This window comes from Pezoporus wallicus, unplaced genomic scaffold, assembly GCF_028554395.1.
Source record: "Pezoporus wallicus isolate ANWC-B61680 ecotype Strahan unplaced genomic scaffold, APGP_CSIRO_Pwel_v1 contig_6364, whole genome shotgun sequence".
In the NCBI taxonomy this organism is placed as follows: domain Eukaryota; kingdom Metazoa; phylum Chordata; class Aves; order Psittaciformes; family Psittacidae; genus Pezoporus; species Pezoporus wallicus.
In genome coordinates this window covers 359837-381267 of record NW_026639198.1, presented here as the reverse complement: position 1 = coordinate 381267, position 21431 = coordinate 359837, and the positions used below count along the sequence as shown (strand labels likewise).

The following is a 21431-nucleotide window of genomic DNA, read 5'->3' as shown; positions in this document are numbered from 1 at the left end:
ACAGGCAGCACAGCCCTGCTGTGGGGCAGGGGGAATATAGCAACCTCTATGTAGTTACACTAAAATAGACTATTTAAAAAAGTTATTTCTAGGAGATAAAAAAACCAGTGTGGCCCACCCAGCAGTGGCAGGGCCATGGAGCTGCCCCGGGGCTTGTGGTGTGGGACCCCAGCCCACCTCACCCTCCCCACGGGCAGTCCCCTCCTGGGTGCCCCAGGTGGGTGCTTAATCAGGTGGCCACTGTCGGTGACAGAGCAAGGGCTGCGAGCCCTCCAGCAGCCCCGGGGCTGTGGGTCACGGGCAGAGGACAGGCAAGGGGGGGGAGGGTCCCCTCCTGAGCCCTCAGGCAGGGTCTAAATGACGTGGCAGCAGTTGAACTGCCCCAGCGAGAGGAGGCTCTCTCTGGAGCCCGGCTGGAGTTTGAAGGCCAAAGCCTTCTCACAGAGCGGGAACTGCAGGAGCCTGTCCCGCAGGCTGCCCCCTTTGCTCTTGCCAGGGTCCAGCTTGATCACGTTCTCCACACCTCCCTCGATGCTCCCCAGCCCTGAGCTCTCCACCGACCTCCCAGCCAGGCTGGTGGGTGCCTCCTGCCCTCCGGACTTGTCCGTGGGGCTCGACAGGGCAGTGTGGGTCACTTCTGCCCCCAGCCCCTGGGGCACCTCAGCAGAGCTGCTCTGGGGTGATCCAGTGGCTCCCCTTTCCCAGGGGGGCTCTACAGAGGAACTCCCAGGGTCTGCATCCTCCTCCCTCTTGGGGGGCTCTGCTCCATCTCCCCACAGTGCTGGGGGATCCCAAACCCCCCTCACTGCCTTCCCAGCCCAGCCCCGGCCCCCCAGCTCGGCCCCAGGGCCCCACAGCTCCCCACAGCTAGATGGGTGGTGAGTGCACAGGAAGGCTCGCATCTGTTCCTGGTTCAGTGAACTGCTCTTCCTCTCCATGGCACTAGGCCTCCCCTCATCCTCCTCATCCTCCTCCTCTTCCTCCTCACAGATCTGCTGCAGGGCAGGGGTGCTCTTGGTGATGGTGGTGCCAACGGCTGGGATCTTCAGCAGGGTCCTGGGGGGCTGCCGGCTGCCAATGTCGGCTCCAGTGGGCAGGGGTGGCAGGTGGGAGACAGTTGTGAGGCCACCCGGCACCTCCGTGAAAGGCAGGAGGCTGCTGGCGCTGCCCATGGGGCTGAACGTGCCTGGTAAGTTGCCCCTGAGTAAGAGGAGGGATGGAAATCACAGAATCACAGACAGATTTGTGTTGGAAGGGACCTTAAAGTCCATCCAGTTCCAACCCCCTGCCACTGCCAGGGACACCTTCCACTAGAGCAGGTTGCTCCAAGCCCTGTCCAAGCTGGCCTTGAACACTGCCAGGGATGGGGCAGCCACAGCTTCTCTGCACAACCTGTGCCAGGGCCTCAGCACCCTCACAGGGAAGAACTTCTTCCTTATATCTAACCTGAATTTCCCTGTTTAAGTTTGAACCCATTCCCCCTTGTCCTATCACTCCAGTCCCTGACGAACAGTTCCCAGCATCCTTGTAGGCCCCCTTCAGATACTGGAAGGCTGCTTTGAGGTCTCCACGCAGCTTCTCTTCTCCAGGCTGAACAGCCCCAGTTTGCTGGTACCCACCTGGGCATCACAAGGGCTGCATTGAAGATGGGGATGTGAGACTGCCTGGGGCCCTGCACTGGGGACCCAGGGCAGTGTGGGGGGACAGGGGGCAGCAGCAGGACTCACCTGCTCTGCACCTCCCTTGCCAGGTTGTAGACGAGGCTGAGACTGCGGCTCTGCTTCTCCCGCAGGATCCTCTCCGCCAGCAGGAAATAGGTGGCCGTGATGTGGTTGTAGCGGTTGGCTTCCAGCGCCCTGCATGGGACCAAGGGACCTGCATCAGCACTCAGAAGGACCCCAGAGCCCTTCCCGAGGGCTCCCACCACAGCATCCGTTCTGTCACGCACTCCTGGATGGCGTCCCTATCCGCAATGTTCCCACACATCATGGCCCGGAGGATGATTTCGTGCTCCTCCTGTGACACACGCTTGTGCGAGGTGAGGGGCAGCAGGCAGCGGCTGGCGGGGGACGGGTCCACCCCCTGCAGCCACGCGTGGCCCTCGATCTGCTCCAGCGAGGCTCGGCACTTAGGGTCCCGCTGCAGCATCCTGGAGATGAGGCTGGACGGGGGAAAGGGGTGACGTGAACCCTGATCCTGTCAGCTCTACCACCCTTCTCCCACCCCAGCTGCCCGGGGCAGTGAGTCGGGGTTTGGGGGGCACGGGATGGTTCTCACTCAGCACACTGAGCCGAGACGTGCGCAGGCACAGTGTATCGGCAGTCCATGATCATGGTGAGGGTCTCGCTGTCGTTGGCCTCCTGGAAGGGGGGGTGGCCGCAGACCAGCATGTAGAGGATGACCCCCAGGCTCCAGATGTCTGCAAGAAGCAGCAGCAGTTCAGATTGCACCCCCCATGGCCCAGCAGAGAGCCCCAACTCCGGGCACTATCCACCAGCCCCCAGTGCTGAGCCAGTGCTCACGGGGATGCTCCTTGGGGGCAATGGCTCCCACATCCTGCCCCACAGATGGGCGACTGCCGCCCCACTGGAGCAGGGAAGGACTTTCCCTATCCCCACAGTTGAGGTCTCAAGCAGTTGAGACCTTGTCCCCTTTTCTAGGTGGGGACAACCCTGAGCTCTCTCCCACCCAGTAACCCACCCACAGCACCATTTCATGATATTACTCATCTTCCTGGCTCCTAAACAGACCCCACCACAGCCATCCCAGCACTGGGTTGTGCCAGAGGGGACACCCGCAGCTGCCCGCAGCTGTGATGGAACCAGGCTGAGTGGGATCATGGGCACAGGGACTGAGCCAGCAACATCTTCACCAGCTCCTGAGCACTGCACAAACTGTCTGCAAATGTACATTTTTGTCATGCTGAGCACACCCCACGGCTCTCCATTAATACCTTCAGCTTCTTAAGTCAAGTGCCTGCATTTGAAATGTTCTCATCTGTGATAGTTTTCACCCTTCATATCCCTTGGCAGAGCCACCAGCTGCCTTTCCTACTGTCTCCACATAGAATCATAGAATCATAGAATCATAGAATAGCCAAGGTTGGAAAGGACCTTAAGATCATCTAGTTCCAACCCCCCTGCCACGGGCAGGGACACTTCACACTAAGCCATCTCACCCAAGGCCTCGTCCAACCTGGCCTTGAACGCTGCCAGGGATGGAGCATTCACAACATCCCTGGGCAACCCATTCCAGTGCCTCACCACCCTAACAGTAAAGAATTTCCTCCTTATATCCAATCTAAACTTCCCCTGTTGTAAGTTTTAATCCATTACCCCTTGTCCTATCACTACAGTCCCTAATTAAGAGTCCCTCCCCACCATCCCTATAGGCCCCCTTCGATACTGGAAGGCTGCTATGAGAGGCTACATGCTCTCCCTATTCTCAGCTCAGGAGCTGCCCTTCCCTGAGCTGACGCGGGGCTTTTTCCTTTTAAGGGCTCACATTTTGTTTTACTAAATCCTGTCCCAAATTCCAGCAGAGTTGGCTGGGGTTCCGCTTCCCTCCCACATCCCCTCTCTGCCCCAGCAAATCCTCTTGGTGCCCTCTGCTTGGGAAGAGGATGGTCTCCCAAACCCTTCTGCACTCTGGCCAGGGCGGAAGAGCACTGGGAGCCATGGGAAGGAAGTGATTTTCAGGGCGGGAATGGAGCAAAGGAAACTTTCTGGGTGGAGGAGCCCCAAGAGCAGCATCCCGAGCGGGTTTCCTTCCGGCCTCACGCCCTCAAACCACAGCCCACACCAGCCTGCTCCGACTTCATCCCCTCCCTGGCAGGATGCATGGCTCTATGGGATCTTGGTGCAGGTATAGGCAGAGCAGAGCACCCAAGGGACAGACAGGCTCGGTCCCTGCAAGGACAGCAGTGCCACCAGGGCAGAGGTGCTCCCAGCACAGGGAACCAAAACTGAGGTGGTAGCTCACCAGCAGGATCACACTCCTGGCAAGGGACATGAGGGAAGCAGGTCCCCATGGTGCGCACCAGCCACGGTTCTGAGCCCCACCACCCTTACCGACAGCTGGGGCATCGTACTCATCCCCAAGCAGGATCTCGGGCGCTGAGTAAGCCAGCGAGCCACAGCTCGTGGTGAGCATCTTGCCGGGCTGGAAGCAGTTGCTGAAGCCGAAGTCAGTGAGCTTGACCACACCTTGCTCCTGGAAGAAGACCACGTTCTCGGGCTTGAGGTCGCGGTGCACCACGTGGAGCTTGTGGCAGTAGGAGATGGCGTGGACAATCTGGGCGAAGTAGTGCTTGGCTCGCGCCTCGGCCAGCCCACCCTCGTGCCGCATGATGTGATCGAACATGTCCCCACCGTCACCCAGCTCCAGGATGAGGTACAGCTTGGCATGCGTGTCGATGACCTCGTAGAGGCGCACCACGTTGGGGTGCTGCACCAGCTTCATGCAGCGCACCTCCTGCAGGAGCTGCCCCGCAGCGCCCCCAACCAGCTTGCTCTTGTCGATCACCTTGACGGCCACACGCTGCCCGGTAAAGACGTGCCGTGCCAGCTTCACCACCGCGAAATGGCCCGTGCCAAGCGTGCGCCCCAGGTCATACAGCCCCGCGATCTGCCCCTCGCCGCAGCCCTGCACCCCGGCCATGGCAGCACACAGGGACAGCAGCGGGCACTGTACCATGGGGGAATTGCTGAGCCATGTAGGATGAGGGATGGGGCATCCCTGAACACCCCCAGCACCAGGTCAGGATCCCCTGGACATCAGAGCCCCAGAACCACGGGCATCCGTAACACCCCAGCATCCTGGGACTTGGCCATCCATCTGCACCCCCACCTCCAGCACCCTGGGCATCCCACTACTCCCACCTATACTCCTCAGCACCCTGGGTACCCCAATACCCCATGTCCAGATTCGCAGCACCCTGGACACCTCCACACCCCCACCTCCCTTCCCCAGCACCACAGGGCATTCGGGTACCCCCACCTCCAGGTCCCCAGAACCCTGGGCACCACCCCAATACCCCACCTCCGAGTCACCAGCACCTTGGACACCCCAATACCCCACTTCCGATCCACCCCCATCATTTTGGGCATAACCGACCTCCAGGTCCCCATGATCCCAGCACTCCGGGCAACCCAATACCCTCACCTCCACTCCCCAGCATCTCGAGCACCCCCATACTCTCACCTCCAGGTCTCCAGCACCTTCATCACCCCCGTTCTCCCGCCTCCAGACCCCAGGACGCTGGGCACCCCAATACCCTACCTCCAGATCTCCAGCGCTCTGGGCACCCCGATACCTTCACCCAGCACCCTGTGCACTCCGGTGCCCCACCTTCAGCCCCCACCACCCCATGGCCCCGGGCACCCCAACACCCACCCCATGCCCTCCCCGTGTCCCGCAGCGCCCGGTTCCCCCGAGCTCACCGGGGCTGCGGAGCTGGGGCTACCAGAGCTACCGGGGCTGCGGCTGCCCGGGCGCACCGCCCGCTGACGTCAGGGCGGCTCCGGGCTCGCGGCTTAAAGGGCCCCATCCGCCGGGGCTGAGGCCGGGGTAACGCTCATCGCACCTCCCAGAAGGAAGCGGGCAGTGCTGCCCCTGGCAGTGTGGGGGGGGACGGGACCTGAGCCCGACTACTCAGTGTCCGTTAGGGGCTGGCATTAGCGTTAACGAGGGCTGGTAACGAGCTAAATGAGCCACCCGGCCGCTTCCAGGAAGAGAGGCAGAGCCCCCGCTCGGGGCTGTGTCCCGAGGGTCCTGATGTGCATGAGCTCCCTCCCTGCTGCTCTCCTGCCTGCTCATGGGCATTGCTGCCATTTCACCGGTCTCCAACATCGCCCACTCCCACCCTCGCTCGGGGCCCGGGGGCACAGACGTGAGCCCTGTTTCTTGGAAGCGGCCCATCCGCCTCATTTAGCTCGTTAATGGCCGCGGAGATGCTCACAAAGCAGATGTTGCTCCTGCAGATTAAGAAGCTCTTAGCGAGCCGCCCCCGCTATGGCTAATGCTTTCCCAGAAGTCCCGCTCGTGCCTGCGATCCCGCAGGATGCAAACAGGCATTAATGAGCTGGGCTGCGGGGCTAGCGTCAGCAGGGTGCAACTCAGACCAGGACCGAACACCCAGGGCTGGGGATGGAGGAGCTAGGGGCAGGGAACAAGCTGCCAGCAGCTCCCAGCATAGGAATTGGGGTGGATGAGGTGCTCAGCACCCATCGGGACTTTAGGAATGGGATTGGGAAGAGGGGGAGCTGCCAAACCTGCCTCTAAGCCAAGATGAGTCTTCATCTAAAGCATGCAGGCTGCAGCCAGGAGCACGGGGTCATGCTCCACTGGAGATGTGCTGGGATGTCCTTGATCATGCAGGGCCTGGGAGCAGGGCCTGGGAGCAGATCCTGGGCCATCAGCCTCCCTTGTCACAGCCCTCTCAACCCCTCTTATGTCTTATCCCTGCCATGACCCTGCAGGGTCCTCAGCATCTGGGGTTCAAAGGGAAAAGTGATTCCTTCCTGGCTTCTGGCACTGGGATTTCCAGCAGACTGCTCTCAGAGTTGCTGCTGTCAGTGCACGAGGAGACTGTGGAGGCTCTCACCACCTCCACTCCTGGTTGCCCTCCACTAGCGAAGGGCCTGTGGGTGTTGGGGCCAAGTCCTTCTCCTGACAGGGTGCTGGGTGCTGCACCCGCGCTGCAGGTCTACATCCTTCTGCACAGTTGCCTGTTGTACATGTGCCAACACAGGTCTGCAGCCTTCAGTTGAAAAAGGGAGAACAGACATGAGGTGCACTGGGATGCATGTCCCCCAACAGCGCTGGCCAGTGAGAGGCTGCAGAGATGCCAGCTCCACCAGTGCCTGTTCGTGACTGAGGCTGCAGCTTGCTTTGGGGTTTGGAGTGGCCCTTGAAGGTCTCTGCACTGGGAAGCTCAAGAGGCCACATACGGTGGCTGTAAAAGACAGTGTTAGGGCTGGGGAGACCTGAGTGGCTGGTTCCTTCATTTCTTCCCATGAAGTCAAGCTCAGGATGCCTAGTGGGGCTCCTCTGAGAGCACCTGGCTGTGGGGAGCTGCGGCTTTTCCAAAGAATGCCTGAATGACAGATGCAGTTAGCACAGGTGGGAACTTGAGGAATTTGCAGTGGTCAGGAGCTGGAGGACTTATGGAGGCCCTGGACCATGGCAGGTGCCTATCAGGAGCTGTGGGCGCCATTCCCTTTGAAAACCAGAAGAGAGGAGCATGTAGGCATGTAAAGTGTGTAACCAGGAACCAGATGTCCTCAGGCTGCAGCCTCAGTGCTAGCATGGCTGGAAAGGGAATTTGGTTCAAAGGATAGTGGGGATCATGCCCAGAAACCTGACATTCTGGGGACAATGGGGATCTGTTCCTCCCTGCAGCCATGCGGGGTGCAGGGACAGAGTCCTCTCTCCTTCCCTCCCCCCCCCCCGCACATCGCCCCATGGCTGCCACAGTGTCCGTACAAAGCCGGGTTTCAGAGAAGCCCACCTACCTGGTGGTTAGCAGAGTCATGTGGCTGCAGCACTTAATTAATTAAGAAGCTGATATAAACTCCAGTAAGCATATGGGGAGGATGACATCGAGGCAGAGAGCGGCAGCAGCACCCCCAGCAAGCTTGGAGAAGCAGCGAGCAGCAAGCCTCTTTGCTTGGAGAGGTCAGTGCTTACCATGGGAAGGGGCTGGGATGGGCTGGGGGCATGTGGGATGCAATACCCACAGCTGCGGGTCTCTGCTGGCAAAGGGCTGGGTGGTTTTGTCGGGATGGGGAGGCAAGGAGTGGCTGGTACAGCTCTGGGCTGCTGGAGCCAAAGCTGGAGCCCCAGTGCTGCCAAAACAAGAGGTGCTGGGTTCCATGGTAGTCCCCATCCAGGCCCATGGGCAGGGAAGGGGAAGCAAACCCTGGGGTGGTCCAAAGGAGGGTACATCTGGAGATGGTGTCCATGTCCCAGGCAGAGAGAGTTTTGTATCCAAACACTTGAATGAGTGTCAGATGTTTTGGCCACATCCCATACACATGCAGGCAGTAAAAGCACAGCACTGCAATGGCTTGTGGCTGCTGTAGGATGATGAAGGCTCCTCAGCATTCTGGGCCAGGGAGACCCTGCACTGCTGTAAAAGAACTGTGGAATCATAGGGTTTGGGTTGAAAGGGAGTTTAAAGCTCACCCAGTTCTAAACCCCTGCCATGGGCAGGGATACCTTCCACTAGAGCAGGTTGCTCCAAGCCCTGTTCAAGCTGGCCTTGAACACTGCCAGGGATGGGGCAGCCACAGCTTCTCTGGGCAACCTGTGCCAGGCCTCACTGATCCCACAGGGTATGTGGTGGCTCAGGAAACACTCTCCAGTCCACAAGAGCAAGTGGTGTGGTGGGTGTTGGCAGGGCCTGCTTGGGGGGGTGATGGTAGAAGGGTGGCAGTGGGGGCCAGGCCGGGCTGCCTGCAGGTGGGCTGACTCTGGCCAGGACCTATCTGTGTGCAGGTTGCCCCCCAGGACCATGCTGAACGTGTTGCTGCTGTGCTGCGGGCTGCTGCAGGGGGTTGTCCTCAGTGCCAACCTGGGCTGTGGGCTGCCAGAGAAGGCGAGTGGAGGGCTGGAGGGCACAGACAGAACCCGCTCCTCCAGCCTGCTGCGGAGAGTCAAGGAGGTGTCTGTGGAGCCGGCGGGTGAGTCCTCTGGTGCCCTACTCTCCCAGTTCCCCCCCCCTCCTCCACAATCTGCTTGCTGGCATGGCTGGGGCCCCGAAACTGAAGTGAGGACCCGCCATCCATGGCCAGGTGCTGCAGGGGAGCCCCATAAAGCAGCACAGCTTTTTCTGTCACTGACTGGTGACAGCAGTTATATAGCCTCCACTATATTACAGTGGCTCTCACCCCCTTGCTGTCAAGCCTTTGTATCTTGCAGGAGCTCTCCCTAGGCTGGGGCTCGAGCAGGTGACCCTGGAGGTCCAAGAAGCCAATGGTAACCTCATGCAGAGAGACAGCATCCTAGAACCACAGGTAATGCTCCTTGAGCTTTCTTACAGGTACCTCAAGAAGCAGGACAGCCTTCTCAGTGCCCCTGGGGCCAGCGTGGTGTTGCCTGGGAAGGGCATATCTGTTCATTGCCTGCTGGAGAGCAGTTAGGGCTGCCCAGAGCTGCAAGGGGCTCCGGCATAGAAAGGAGGGTAGTCCAAACCTGTGCCCCTGCAGTCTGTTTAATTAACCTCATGTGCACATTCTGCAGAGCAGGAGGAAACCAGGCAGTGCCTGGCTCAGACCCTGGTGCTTCTGCTTGGTGCCACCTTCATTAAAGTTGAGGCTGCACTTCAAGTTAAATGTGTTCATAGAGGCCTTGAGACATGATGGATGAGGCATGAGAGCCCCCAGGGCTCAGTCATGATTTCCAACAGACCCAGTCCAGAGCTGAGCATGACAGAACTGGGCTGCTGGCAGCAGCAGGTTTCAGCAACCACTCTTGTCTCTTTCCCACACAGTGGTCTAACACCAACTCTTTTCCTCCTCCCTCCACCAGGCATCCTCCACAGAAGTAGAAGGTGCCGGCCGTGAGGAGCGCTCCCCCCGCCGCTGTGTCCGCCTCCTGGAGTCGTGCCTGGGCCACCAGGTCCCTTGCTGTGACCCCTGTGCCACCTGCTACTGCCGCTTCTTCAATGCCTTCTGCTACTGCAGGAAAATCAGCACCAGCTTCCCCTGTGGCAAGAACTAGTGCTTGTGCTGTGGGACTGACTGCTCCTTGCCCATGTGTGGCACATCCTGCTTTGCAGGTCTAATAAACCACCTGTTAGCAAAAGCTATTGCTGAGTGGGAATGGTTCAATGTATCTGCTTGGGAGTCTCAGGGAAGAGGGGGAGCAGCAAAGCAAGAGTACCTCTGCCCAGGTGGGCATCATGTCCACACAGACAATGTCAAGCACCTCCATGTCAAGCAAAATGAGACTGACTTTCTTTCCAGAGCCCCTGCAGGGCTTTTCCTAGTCTTTCAGGAGGGGTGCCCCAGGAAGTGACATTCCGGCTGCACTGGGAGCTTCACTTGTGTTCTTGTCCTGTCAGTAGTGCTTGTGGTGCCACCAAAATCCAGGAAATAAACTTTGTAACCAGAATGACAAGTTAGAAAGCCAACATTACTGTGGTACCAGGTGCATAGGGGATTGTTCTGCCTATCATGCACACTGAGAAGAGACATTTTACAGCTTATATATCATTATTATATGCATAGAATCATGTAATTTGCATTCAAAGAGACCTTAAAGCTCATCCACTTCCAGCCCCCTGCCACAAGCAGGGAAACCTTCCACTAGACCAGGTTGCTCCAAGCCCTGCCCAACCTGGCCTTGAACACTGCCAGGGATGGGGCAGCCACAGCTTCTCTGGGCAACCTGTGCCAGGGCCTCACCACCCTCACAGGGAAGAACTTCTGCCTAAGAGCTCATCTCAGTCTCCCCTCTGTCAGGTTAAAGCCATTCCCCATTGTCCTGTCCCTAGAGGCCCTTGTCCAAAGCCCCCCTCCAGGTTTCCTGTAGCCCCTTTAGGCACTGGAGCTGCTCTAAGGTCTCCCATAACGAGCCTTGTCTTTCCAGCCTGAACAAGCCCATCTCTCCCAGCCTGTCTCCAAGCAGAGGTTCTTTAGCCCTCGCAGCATCTTGGTGGACTCCTCTGGGTTTGTTCTGGCAGCTCCAGGTCCTTCTTGTGTTGAGGACACCAGAAGTGCACACAGTGCTCCAAGCGGGGACTCACCAGAGCAGGGTGCCCACATCTCTCATTACTCACTGCGTATCGTTCTGCATCTCCCCCACGTGTCTCTGGGGGTCATCTGGGGAGAAATACCCCCACTCATTTTACCCTTTTATGTAAACCCAGTACTTAAGGACACTGAAATGCTTGTTTAGCCTTGTTAATTAACTATGTATTCTCATTTGGGTTAATTTACAACCCTAAGAGGCTCCTTATAGCCGTTTTTTTCTTGGAACCATTAACTATCAACGCAAGGAAGGCCCACACCGATTTAAAATAAAGCAGCTGGTCCTCTTGTTTCATGCCTGCTTTACCTGGAGAGTTTTGGAAGTTTTGCCCATTACTATGTCTATATACAGTGAAATACTTGTTTAATTCGGTCTCAGTGGTGGCTTATAACCTCCAGGAACAGGGCTTGAAAAGCAAGGCTGTGTTGGGGCCGTCAGCACTACCGACCCCGGAGCTCCCACCCCACGCCATTGCCCCCACAACCCCCACCACCGCTTCTCGCCCTGCACTGCCTCAACGGAAGGACGCAGGGGCACGCACGCACGCACGCACGCACGCACGCACGCACGCACGCACGCACGCACGCACGCACGCACGCACGCACGCACGCACGCACGCACGCACGTACGTCATGTAATCCGCCGCCATAGTCCTGCCGCCTCTTCGCCCGTCGCCATGTCGTCTTTCCCGGAGCTGTATTTTAACGTGGATAACGGCTACTTGGAAGGCTTGGTGCGCGGTTTTAAGGCGGGAGTGCTCCGGCAAGGCGACTACGTGAACTTGGTGCAGTGTGAGAGCCTGGAGGGTGAGTTGGGGGTGTGTCTGAGGTGGGTGGGGGACACCCTCCGCCTTCATACTGAGGAGAATGGCTGTCGGGCTGAGGGGAAAGCTTAACGGAGGGGTGGTGGAACCGTGGGGAGGCGGGGTGTTGTGTGGCAGTGAGGAAAAGAGTCCATATAGGCCTTTTTGAGTTTTTTTTTTCCCTCTTCACTCTGGCTGAGCAGGCATTTGGCGCCATAGAATCATAGAATGGTTTTGGTTTGATCATCTAGTTCCTACCCACCCTTCCGTGGGCATGATACCTCACGCTAGGGGTGTCCCCCCACCGCGGCTGCTTCCTCTGAGCTCAGCTGACTCAATTTTGTGGCCTTGCGATTGTAGCAGCTGATGAAAGCTGGCAGTTTAAGGAAGCTCAAGCTCCCAGTGCTTTCTTGAGGAGGCTGTCTAGCTGTGGTGTGTTTCCTGCGGTTGTTGGGAACCTGGTTAGTTTGTCAGGCTTTGCTGAGGAGTCTTGTTTTGGGCTTTCACTTCCTAAGTGGCAGGCAGAGCAGGAAGGCTTTTTAAGGCCAGAAGCAAGATTAATGGGGTATTATAACTTAATCCCTGATACCCGTGATCAGTTTAAGGAGATTGGATCCCTTAGGAAAGTACATGTTGTTACTGAAGGGTTGCTAGTGGAAAAACTCTAGTGCAGACCTTTGTAAATTCACTGGTGAATTACACTTTACCTGTAATTTTGAGTTCTCTTTCAAGGCTAAATCTGACTTCCAGCCATCGTTTTTTATTTTAGATCAGTGTGTATAAACGTAGAGAGCTGTGAAGGTTTTGCTTAGTGATGCTTTTCATCTGTTCAGTTTGTCTTAATTAGCCAGTGCTGATCTATTCCTCTGTATCAGTGACCTGCTTGAGAGTTTTCCCTCATGGGTGCCCAGAACCTGGGTCGCAAATCATGAAGATCAAAACCAGGTCTCTCTTGAAACAGAGAGAAGCATGTATCCAGAGATGTTGGTTGTTTTGGTCAATAGGGCTATAATTATTGGATCATTCTTTCTTCTGAAAATAGTGGTTAAGATCAGCCTGATCTTAACCATTGCTGAGTGAGTGAAATTTATATTAACTCTCTAGAGGGATCCTTTACCAGCAGAATCCTGGATGCAAGTTACTTGGAGCTACTTGCTCAACTGTTAAATAACAGAATGGAAACAGAATGCTGTGGTGTGCCTCAGTCTCTACCTTAAAACATATCCAGGGTGGTTTTACTTAGGACAGAAGCCCCTTTTCAGGTAGACTTTTTTGCAGCTCTTTGCTTGCAGCAGTCTCTGTCATTCTTGCTATGGAGCTCAGGGTTTGGAAGAGAGTGGTGGGAGGCATTTCTGCTCTCCTGCTAGTCGCCAGTCTCAGCATGCCCTAAATTATCACTTTATCACCTTCCCTGCGGGTAACTTCTTCTGTGGAGTCTTTCTGTACCTTACAGCTTCTCCTTAAGTGTATAATTTTATTTTCCCCCTCCTTTCCTTGCCTTCTGAATGAGATTGTGTAAATTTTGCTTTCACTTGGAGTCCTGTTTTCTCCATTTGGAGTGATCATTTCGAAGTTCCCATATCAGTCACAGAATCCTAGGTTGAAAGGGACCTCAAGGATCATCTGGTCCAACCTTTCTAGGCAAAGCATGAGCTGGACTGCATGTCTAAGCATCCTGTTCAGCCCAGTCTGAAGTGTTTAGTGTTGGGGAGTCCAAAATTCTCTGCAGAGGTTATTCCAATGGCTGGCTGTTCTCATTGGGAAAAGTTTTCCTTTTGTGTCCAGTCAGAATCTCTCCAGGAGTAACTTGTGCCATCCCCACTCATACATTTGTCTTGGTATTGTTACTGCCCTGTCCTGACAGCTCCCTGATGGTGGCTGCTGCTATGCTCCTTGTCACCCTTCATTCAGAGCCTGAATGCTGTTCTAAGTTCACTGCCAGCCTCATTCCTCTTCCACTTGGCTTTCTGTGCCCCTGGAGATACCAGAAGTGACAAAGTCCCTCTACAAGACACTCTACATTGTGCTCATATAGAAGGATTTTCCTTCAAAGCAACATTGCTGTTGATCACTTACTATGTCTGTGGCCAGACCATTTCTTTCTTCTGTCCCTTTAGTTCCCATTTTCCTATTTCAGTATCTGTTTTCTGTGCTTTGCAGACTTCTAACACTTTCTCTCCCAGATGCTTGTCTGCACTAAATCCAGGCAGTAGCTAGCTTATTACCAGCCAAAATAATTACTCTGGCATAAAATAAACTTTCTGCTATTCTTTTTTGTCTTCACTGCTCCTCTTGCCTGAATCTGGCTCTGCAGTTAGTTCAGTTCTGGAGCAAATTATCACCTTGGTCCTGAAGAACCAAGGCTGTCTGGGGGCTGGCCCTGGGAATCTGGTATCCGTCTGGTTGCTGCTGCTAGGAGGTATTGCTTCCAGGTCTGAAATGCTGCTTCCTCTTGTGTGCTTGTATCGTTCTGAAAGCAAAAAGGAATTGACTTCTCTGCTTCAGGACTTGGGCTTACAGCTTAGTGCTGCTGGAAGGAGGTAATGATTTTCTGTGTGATCCTCTGCTTATCTGATCACAGAGAAACCCAGTTCAAGCTCTGGCTTCTTAATGAGCTGGAAATAGAGCCAAACAGGTGGTCAGGCAGGCTCCTGAGCTGGCTACAGAAGGGGCAGGAAAACATAAGGAGGATTGAGGGGAGGGAGTAAGAGCTGTTTTGGCTTAAGTTCTCTGTTGAAACCCTCACCAATAATATATTTAATCCCTTCTTTTAGCTCCAAATTTTGTGATTGTTTCTCTGCCAGAAATCCTTGTGTGCCACACACCTGTGCTGGATTTTAGAATCTGCCTGGTCCTCTCTGTGGCAGCCAATTCCTGCTTCTGACACAAGGTGTCAGTGAAGGACTGGGAGCTGCTTTCTTTTGCCTCGATGCTGTGAGCATGGATTTGTGCTTGAGTGGACTCTGTCTTGGGTAGCCAAACTTACGAGTCACTCATATTTCTGCTGTCAAACAGATGGTGAGCTGTCTCCACCTTCTAAAAGCTGTGGTGGCCTGTTAGAGAGCTGGTATCATCTCTGGAGATTAAAAAGCTGTTGATGCATTTGGACAGCAGTGCTGCTTTTAAGCAGCAGAGTTCAGTCTGGGACTAGAATGTAGGTTATTTCCAGGCTTTACTGTTGGTCTGCAGTGCTCCATACTCCAAGAAGTATATGGAGCCTGAAGTGCACAGAAGCATCTTTAGAAACAGGAATTTCTTTTCCTTCAAGTCAGCATTCATGAGCCTGCTATTGCTAATGTTCTTCTTCCTTCCACACTGTTAGTATAGGAAACATTTCTTTTTGACCATCTAGTGTTACAGATGTGATTGATACAGTGAAATCCAGCAGCAGGACATATCACATTCTACTTAGGTAATGAGGTCATGAAATGGCCAGCTGAAAAGCTGGCTGAAGCTTATTAGTGTAGGCCTTTGTTGGGAAAGGCTTTCCACAGGCTGTGTGTTTCCTCCACCAGCACCTATGTGGGTGCTAGTGCTTCCGTAGGTGCAGTTGGCCCAGCTGGGGTCATGTGCACCTTATGGAAACAATGGTGGGATGGCTTCTTTTGTGTCTTCAGCTTAAGGTGTGTGTAGAATGAATCTTGTGCCCCTCAAGGCTCTCTCATGTTCTGCTTGTGCATCTCAGCCTGCACTTTTTCCTGTGAAAGCTCTTGGGTTTTCAGTTTGCATAACCCGAAAGTAGTGGTGTTGTGTCACGTCTGTGAAGAGCACAGCAACCATCTGAGCCCCAAAGATGTATTTGGGAGGCAAAGGCTGGCTAGGAGAAGAAAATACATGTGATTCTTTTAGATAGAAAGGATTTCCAAGACTGTGGTCCTCTCACCTCAGTTTGGTCTACAGGCCTCCATTTGTAGGATGCTTGCTAATCAGCAGTGAAATTGAAGAGCTTGAAGCACTGGACTGCCTCGCTTCACACCAGCTGGAGGGCATGGTGGTCTGCCTGAATGGTGTCCTCACACTGGAGCCCTGTTTGGTGTCAAATGCGTCTGCAGGAACACATAGGGAGTGCTATGCTCTTGATACAGGGCTGGATGGTGTGGAATAAACCAAGACTGGATGGGTTGGTTGATTTTGAGTCATGGAAGCGTTTCCGGGGTTGCTGTCTGTAGCCCTCCCTGCCCAGAACGGGAGTGCTGCTTTCAGTCAGCTGAGGAGTACATTACTAAAAGCTTGCTGTCTTAAATGCCTCTTCAGTGTAATGACATCTGCTTTTCCTCCACTCTCTCCTCTTCCTCTTTCTCCAGGCAAAGGAGATGAAATAATTGGAAATGTATTGAGCATGTGATTGAGCCGCTGTGAAGTGAAATCTGTCTGTCTTCTTGTTGTCTAACTACAGAGCAGTAGACACGCCAGAGCAGAGGCCTGCCTGAGCAGAGCTGTGGCCTCTTGGAGGCAAGAAATGGATGTTTGGAGTGTTTCTTCTGTGCACCAGGCTTCTGCTGAGTGCAGTATGTGCTTTTGTTTTCATAGTCCCAAGGATCTTTCTTCTCCCCTGGAGGCTGCCTTTGCTTTATGGTGTTATGTGCTGAATGTTCACCACATCTCCTTTCACTGAGAGCAGGAGAGGCTGTGCTACCCTTCTCTCTTCCATTATATTGCTGTGGTCCTGGAGTTCAAGCCCAGAAAGTTTGGAGCTGGGCTTCAATTTTGGCTTAACCACATGGGCAGTGTGTCCTCTTGTATAGAGAAGTTGCATTGTTACCAGAGGTACACACTGCCTGCAAGCCTGCTTTTGACACCTCAATCCATGGTGGAGCTCATGGTGTTCTCCTGGGTGTGGGAAGAAGAGGGTAGGTCCTTTCCCATGTAGCTCCTCTGCTGTACAAGCAACTAAGGAGTGGGCACTTGATAGTCCTGAAGGGTGGCCATGCTTAGATCCATCTTGAACTCTGTGAATGGTTCAGTCTGAATCTGGAACTCGGTGGGTGTAGAAACCAGGCTGTAATGTGGTTAGGTACCTTTCGAAACCATGATAACAATGTTTTCTGTCTCCTGACATCTAAGACCCCTTTGTTGAAAGATGACCTTTGCCTGCTGGGACTGTGTTGGAGGATTGTCCCTGTCCCCAGGAGCTTTCATCTGCAGGATGAGGCCAAGCATATGGGAATGATGACACCTGAGGAGGGCTTAGACTGTTCCTGTCTTGTGAATGCTGGCTGCATGTACGGAGAGAGAGCAGTAGCTGAAAGGCTTGTCCTTCTAATCTCAATGCTTTGTCCTGCATCCTCCAGTGTAACTGCTGGCTGTGGCTGGTTAATCAGCTGTCCTGTTAAAACAAACTCAAGGAAAACATTCTTTACTGGGGGAAAGATGGCACTTCCATAGCCTGCTAAATCATGGTGGCAAGCAAACACTGTGGTCTCTGGCTTCCTGCAGGGTTCAGCAGAGGCTCTTTGCTGTTTGTTCTGGCCTCCTTTACTGGGCAGAGACACACTTCATGGCTTCTTCTAGCTAAACTTGCATGCAGCAGCTGAGGTCAGCTTCTCAGTACTAGTGCAGCTTCAGTCCTTGTTTATGTCCTGCCCCTCCTTAGAAGATGGTGGTGTCTGGATTTCCTGGCAGCCTGTTGGTACTTTCATCTTCTTGTTTTTCCTTTGCTGTCAGCTCCTGCAGTGTGAGAATGTTTTCTGTCCTGTTTCCCTTAGCTTCTGGATGATTTGCTGCCTCTCATTTAAACCACTGCACTAGGTGCTGGGCTGATGTCCTCTTGGTGTACTGGACCTCAGAGGTTACAGCTGTGACTTAGTGCAGTCTGTTTTTAGAGGGGAGAAGAAAAGGGTACATAGAGGTGAAGTTTCTTGGAGACACAGGTAGGTTAGGAGGTGTTCCTCACCTTTTGAAAGGATCAGGAGAGGGCTACCTGGTTGAGGGGCTCCTGAGGAAACAAAATCTGGATGTGCTGGGTTTGAGACTCTGATGGGGGCAACTTCAACCCCAGGAAGGGCTGGACTAGAAACATGGGCTGCTATTTGGTGGTGAGGATGTCTCAGAGAAGTGAAGAATGAGAGGCAAGATGCTGGTGGGTGGAAAGGGGCAAAGATGATGCTTCTCTGTGTTTAGCTCTGGCCTGGAGGAATTGCTCCTCCTCTGATCTGGAGGAATTGCTCCTCCTCTGTCCTAGAGGAATTGCTGCCTGACAGCAGAAGAAAATTGGTACGCCTGTACTGTGGTGTGCAACCACAGAAAAGGTCTTAAATTCTCTGGGGAATGAAGGGTCTCTGGATGCTTCTTGGGTGAGATTTCATAGAATCAGTTCCAGGAGTGTCTGAGGTGGCTTTAAACAGATCTAATGAAAAGCAGTAAGCCAAATGGTAATGACTGCAGTCTTCTGAAGGGAGATGTGGGTGACAGAGCTGAACTGCAGACTGCTGTGTGATCCCTCAGCTGCTTTACTGCCTCCAGCCTGGGATATAGCAAAAAAGATTGTAATTTTAATATATGCAGCGATGGCTCAGGGTGCTTTGGAATGAGATGTCAGGGTCAGAGCAGATAATTGTGTGAAAACATCAGTTAAGCTTTTGCAGCTTCCAAGCTGATCCCATGCCTGTGTGTGAGAAGACAGATCGGTCCTTGCCTGGAAGTGCTCAAGCCCTTAACTTGATTCAGAGCTCTGCAATGCGGTTACGGGAGGATACTGAAGAAGGAAGGGTAGAAGTTTGAGTTGCTAGGGCCTTGGGTCGCTGTGAGTAGGGCTTAGAGAATAGGCTTTGACTGACAGATGTCTGAAAGACTGAATAATGGGTTAATTCCTTGTTATGATAAAGCAGACCTGCAGGAGAGCATAGTAGTATTACTGTGGATCTGAAGTCTCATGAAAATGTCATATGAAACGTCAAGGTGTGGTTGAATTAAAGTTCGTTTGTGCTTGTGCCTCACATATAGTCTGCTGCATCGAAACCAGAGGGCCTTATCAGAGATTTGAAAGGAGGTGGCTGTAAGTACATGTCATGGTAATTTCAGTCACTTCCCTACTTGAATACTCAGCAGAAACAGGCTGTTGTTCTGACAGGCTGTTGTGTTCTTGCATAAGGCAGCTTTCTGGGAACTATGACCTGGCCATAATTTACTAGCTTTTGCGGGGGAGGAGAGAGAACAAAAGTGTTGTGGTAATTCAGACACTCCCATGCCAAATGCTGCCTCAAATCTGTTTCTTAAAGTCTGTGAACTGCTTGGAAAAATGCCGAAACAAGCAAACATACCTCTCAGAAGCAGTTGCTGCATTGAGGCTGTGCGCTGATGCTACCCAGCATCTGGAGGAGCCCATCAGCTCCTGGGCTCTAGGTCCAGGTCTCTCTGGGCTCTAGGTGCAGGTCTCTCTTCTTTTCAGCAGGCAGAAGACTTCCAGTCAGCATCTTGTCGACATGCAGCGTGTGGGATCCCTGGCAGCTGCTGCTGCCGAGGTGTTGCAGTTGCTGCTAGAGGCCAACTCCAGCTCAGTCTGAACTTGTGTTAGAAAATAGGAACTTGAGCTTGGGGCTTGCTCAGCAGTGGGTCTACTTATTAGTCACTGTGCTACTGGGACAGCTCTTCTGGCAGGGGATTTGTGAGACCGTGGGATTAGTTTGTTCTTAACTGTGAAGCCTGACATGTGAATAGCCCTATTAAAACCTCCCAAACCCTCTTGGCTGAGGCTCAGTGATGGGCTTGAGGAGGACAGGCTCACTTAAGTCAGTTGTACACCATGGGATGCATTGAGTCAGGGTTTATAAATCCGGTCAGATTTTTGGAAAATCTATTCTGTTCTGTCTGCTTGGATGCTAAGAGACTTCAGAAGACTTCAGTTTGTGTCTGGCTTTCCAAGTGTTATATAAACATGGCCCTTATTCCAGTTGCAACATAATGTTATGCTGAATCTTGTGCCGTGGAGCTGGCGGGGCAACCCCCTCATCAAGCAGGACAAAATGCTCTGGGAGCTTGCTCAAAGCTCTTGAGGGAGAAGCTGCAAGGCAGAGCATGCAGCCTGTGTGACTCTGGTCTCCATGACATGCAGCTCTGACTTCTGGAAGTGGATGGTATGGCAAACTCTACTTTTTGTGTCACTTGCAGCCTCAAAAGGAAGAGCAGAGTTGCAGGTCATGGTGACACCAAAAGGAACAGATGGTTTTGGGCTAGTAGAATTGGAGTTGAGGAGATGGCTAGAAACTTTGGAAGCTTCCCCACCGAAGTAAGAGCTAGGTAGGATATGCAATAGCTGCTTCCTCTCCAAGGGCCTGTATAGCTGCAAAACAGCATTGCATGCCTTTCTGGGAAGGCTTAGTTTTCGTTAAAGCTCTGCACAATTGCAGAGAACTGCAAGAAGGAGGTATGTGGATGTAGCTACTGCTGTCCGCTGGGCCTTCCCTTGCAGTCTGATTTTATGGGTGCAGTACTCTTACCATGATCGTTTCTCTCACATTCACTGAGCAGCTGCTGAATTTTGTTCCATGCTTTCTCCAGCCTCCTCTAAAAGCAAACAAGTAAAGCCCTGATCTGAGAGTGGAACTTAATTTCCATTTGGACTCCAAAGCTTCTCATCCAAGACCTGTCAGAAGAGGGACTGAAACTTCTCAAGTGTTTGACTTTGTGGCAAGGTTCATGTTGAAAACTCCATTGTCTGAGTTATCCAGACAATGTTTTCCCACCTCAGAAGTGTGAGCGTAAGTTGGCAATGTTTTGGTAGAGCAAAACACAGCTGTTTAGCTGCAGCATAGTCTGGGGAACAGAGATCTACTTTAAGTTTCTGCTTTGCTTCAGCTGGGATGTGTGTTGGGCAAGTAACTCTTTGCTGCATCCAGGCTTCCTTAGTAAGAGTACCACCAAACTCTCCTGTAAACCACAGAAATAGTGCTCGGTTTCTGCCATGTTTCTAAGTCGCTGGCCTTTTCCTCTCTCTGTAACCACCATGTTTCCTGTGACACTTAGCAGTGGTAATGTCTTGGTAACTAAAAAGTGCTGGGTCAACAACATATTTAATAGACCTCCTTGGAAATAACCAGAAGAGTTAAAGTCAGCTTGAAGGCTGTTTGACCCCTAGGGCTGAGGACAGTGTCTTGCTGTACAGTCCAAGCTCAGTCTGGAGCCCAGTGTGGAGGATGCTCTCCAGCTCGTGCCTGTAGCTGGGTGGAATGTCAAAAGATCAAACTCCTCAAGCTAGGCTGAGTCCTTGCTTTGACCTCAGTACTGTGGTTGCTTGTGCTGTAATGCTGAGGACTCAATGATTCAGTGGAGGGGAAGGGCAGCCTCAGTGCTGCTCTTTCACAGAAACCAGGGAGAAATGGCTTTTCTTTTTTTTTTTTTCTTGTTTTCTCTGGACTGTGTGTTCACATCTGGTTTAACTAAACTCTTCCAGCTACTCTCCTTTCCCCATAAAGGTCTTGAATCCCTTGGAGGGTGCTTGTCTAACTGGCCCTCCGAGGTAGAGTTGAAGGAAGATGAACATTATGTACCAGTGCAACTAGCAGAGCTTTGTAGGATTGTATGATGTTCCTCAGTTCTGGATTCAGTTTTTCCATGGAGACACTTAAATGCTTTTGGCTCAAATAGGGCTTTTATCTTGACAGAGCTCAGCATGTTGTAGTTGATTGTTGGCCAGGACTGGAGCTTGGTTGGGCACCTGACCTACAGCAAGGGTAAGGGAGGAAACAAAGGTTCCCTCTACTACAAACTGGAGGAGGGGAAGGCTTCTAAGCATGTTCCTTGTCTTGGTTTTGGCTGGGATAGAGTTAATTTTCTTCTAGTAGCTGGTCCAGTGCTGTTTTGAATTTAGGATGAGCATAACATACCAGTGTTCTAGCTGTTGCTAAGTACTGCTTATTCTAAATCAAGGACTTTTCAG

At 53.1% G+C, this 21431-nt stretch overlaps 3 protein-coding genes across 5 annotated transcripts in view; 2 read left to right on the top strand and 1 right to left on the bottom strand.

Annotated features, from left to right (window-relative positions):
- Positions 1–296: 296 nt before the first annotated feature.
- LOC130601663 (SNF-related serine/threonine-protein kinase-like) lies at positions 297–5474 on the bottom strand. 3 transcript variants are annotated; one of them, XM_057413880.1, is made up of 6 exons: positions 5442–5474; positions 4071–4686; positions 2278–2419; positions 1949–2161; positions 1728–1856; positions 299–1200 (listed from the first exon to the last, which is right to left on the bottom strand). In XM_057413880.1, exons 2-6 carry the CDS (start codon positions 4657–4659, stop codon positions 354–356), a joined length of 1920 nt encoding a protein of 639 aa, XP_057269863.1. In that variant the 5' UTR covers positions 4660–4686; positions 5442–5474; the 3' UTR covers positions 299–353. The 3 variants fall into 3 exon arrangements, with proteins under 3 accessions (XP_057269864.1, XP_057269863.1, XP_057269862.1); XM_057413881.1 differs by lacking the exon at positions 5442–5474 and having other exon boundaries at positions 297–1200; positions 4206–4826; XM_057413879.1 differs by lacking the exon at positions 5442–5474 and having other exon boundaries at positions 4071–4825.
- Positions 5475–8512: 3038 nt separating this feature from the next.
- Positions 8513–9799, top strand: AGRP (agouti related neuropeptide). Its single transcript, XM_057413882.1, has 3 exons — positions 8513–8684; positions 8923–9017; positions 9532–9799. Exons 1-3 carry the CDS (start codon positions 8516–8518, stop codon positions 9721–9723), a joined length of 456 nt encoding a protein of 151 aa, XP_057269865.1. The 5' UTR covers positions 8513–8515; the 3' UTR covers positions 9724–9799.
- A 1585-nt stretch (positions 9800–11384) lies between these two features.
- The window catches only part of ATP6V0D1 (ATPase H+ transporting V0 subunit d1), a 36941-nt gene continuing 26894 nt past the window's right edge, over positions 11385–21431 (top strand). The window contains exon 1 of the mRNA XM_057413861.1: positions 11385–11561. Within this exon, the coding sequence (XP_057269844.1) occupies positions 11432–11561 (130 nt within the window). The 5' untranslated portion in view covers positions 11385–11431. The remainder of the gene's footprint in view (positions 11562–21431) is intronic.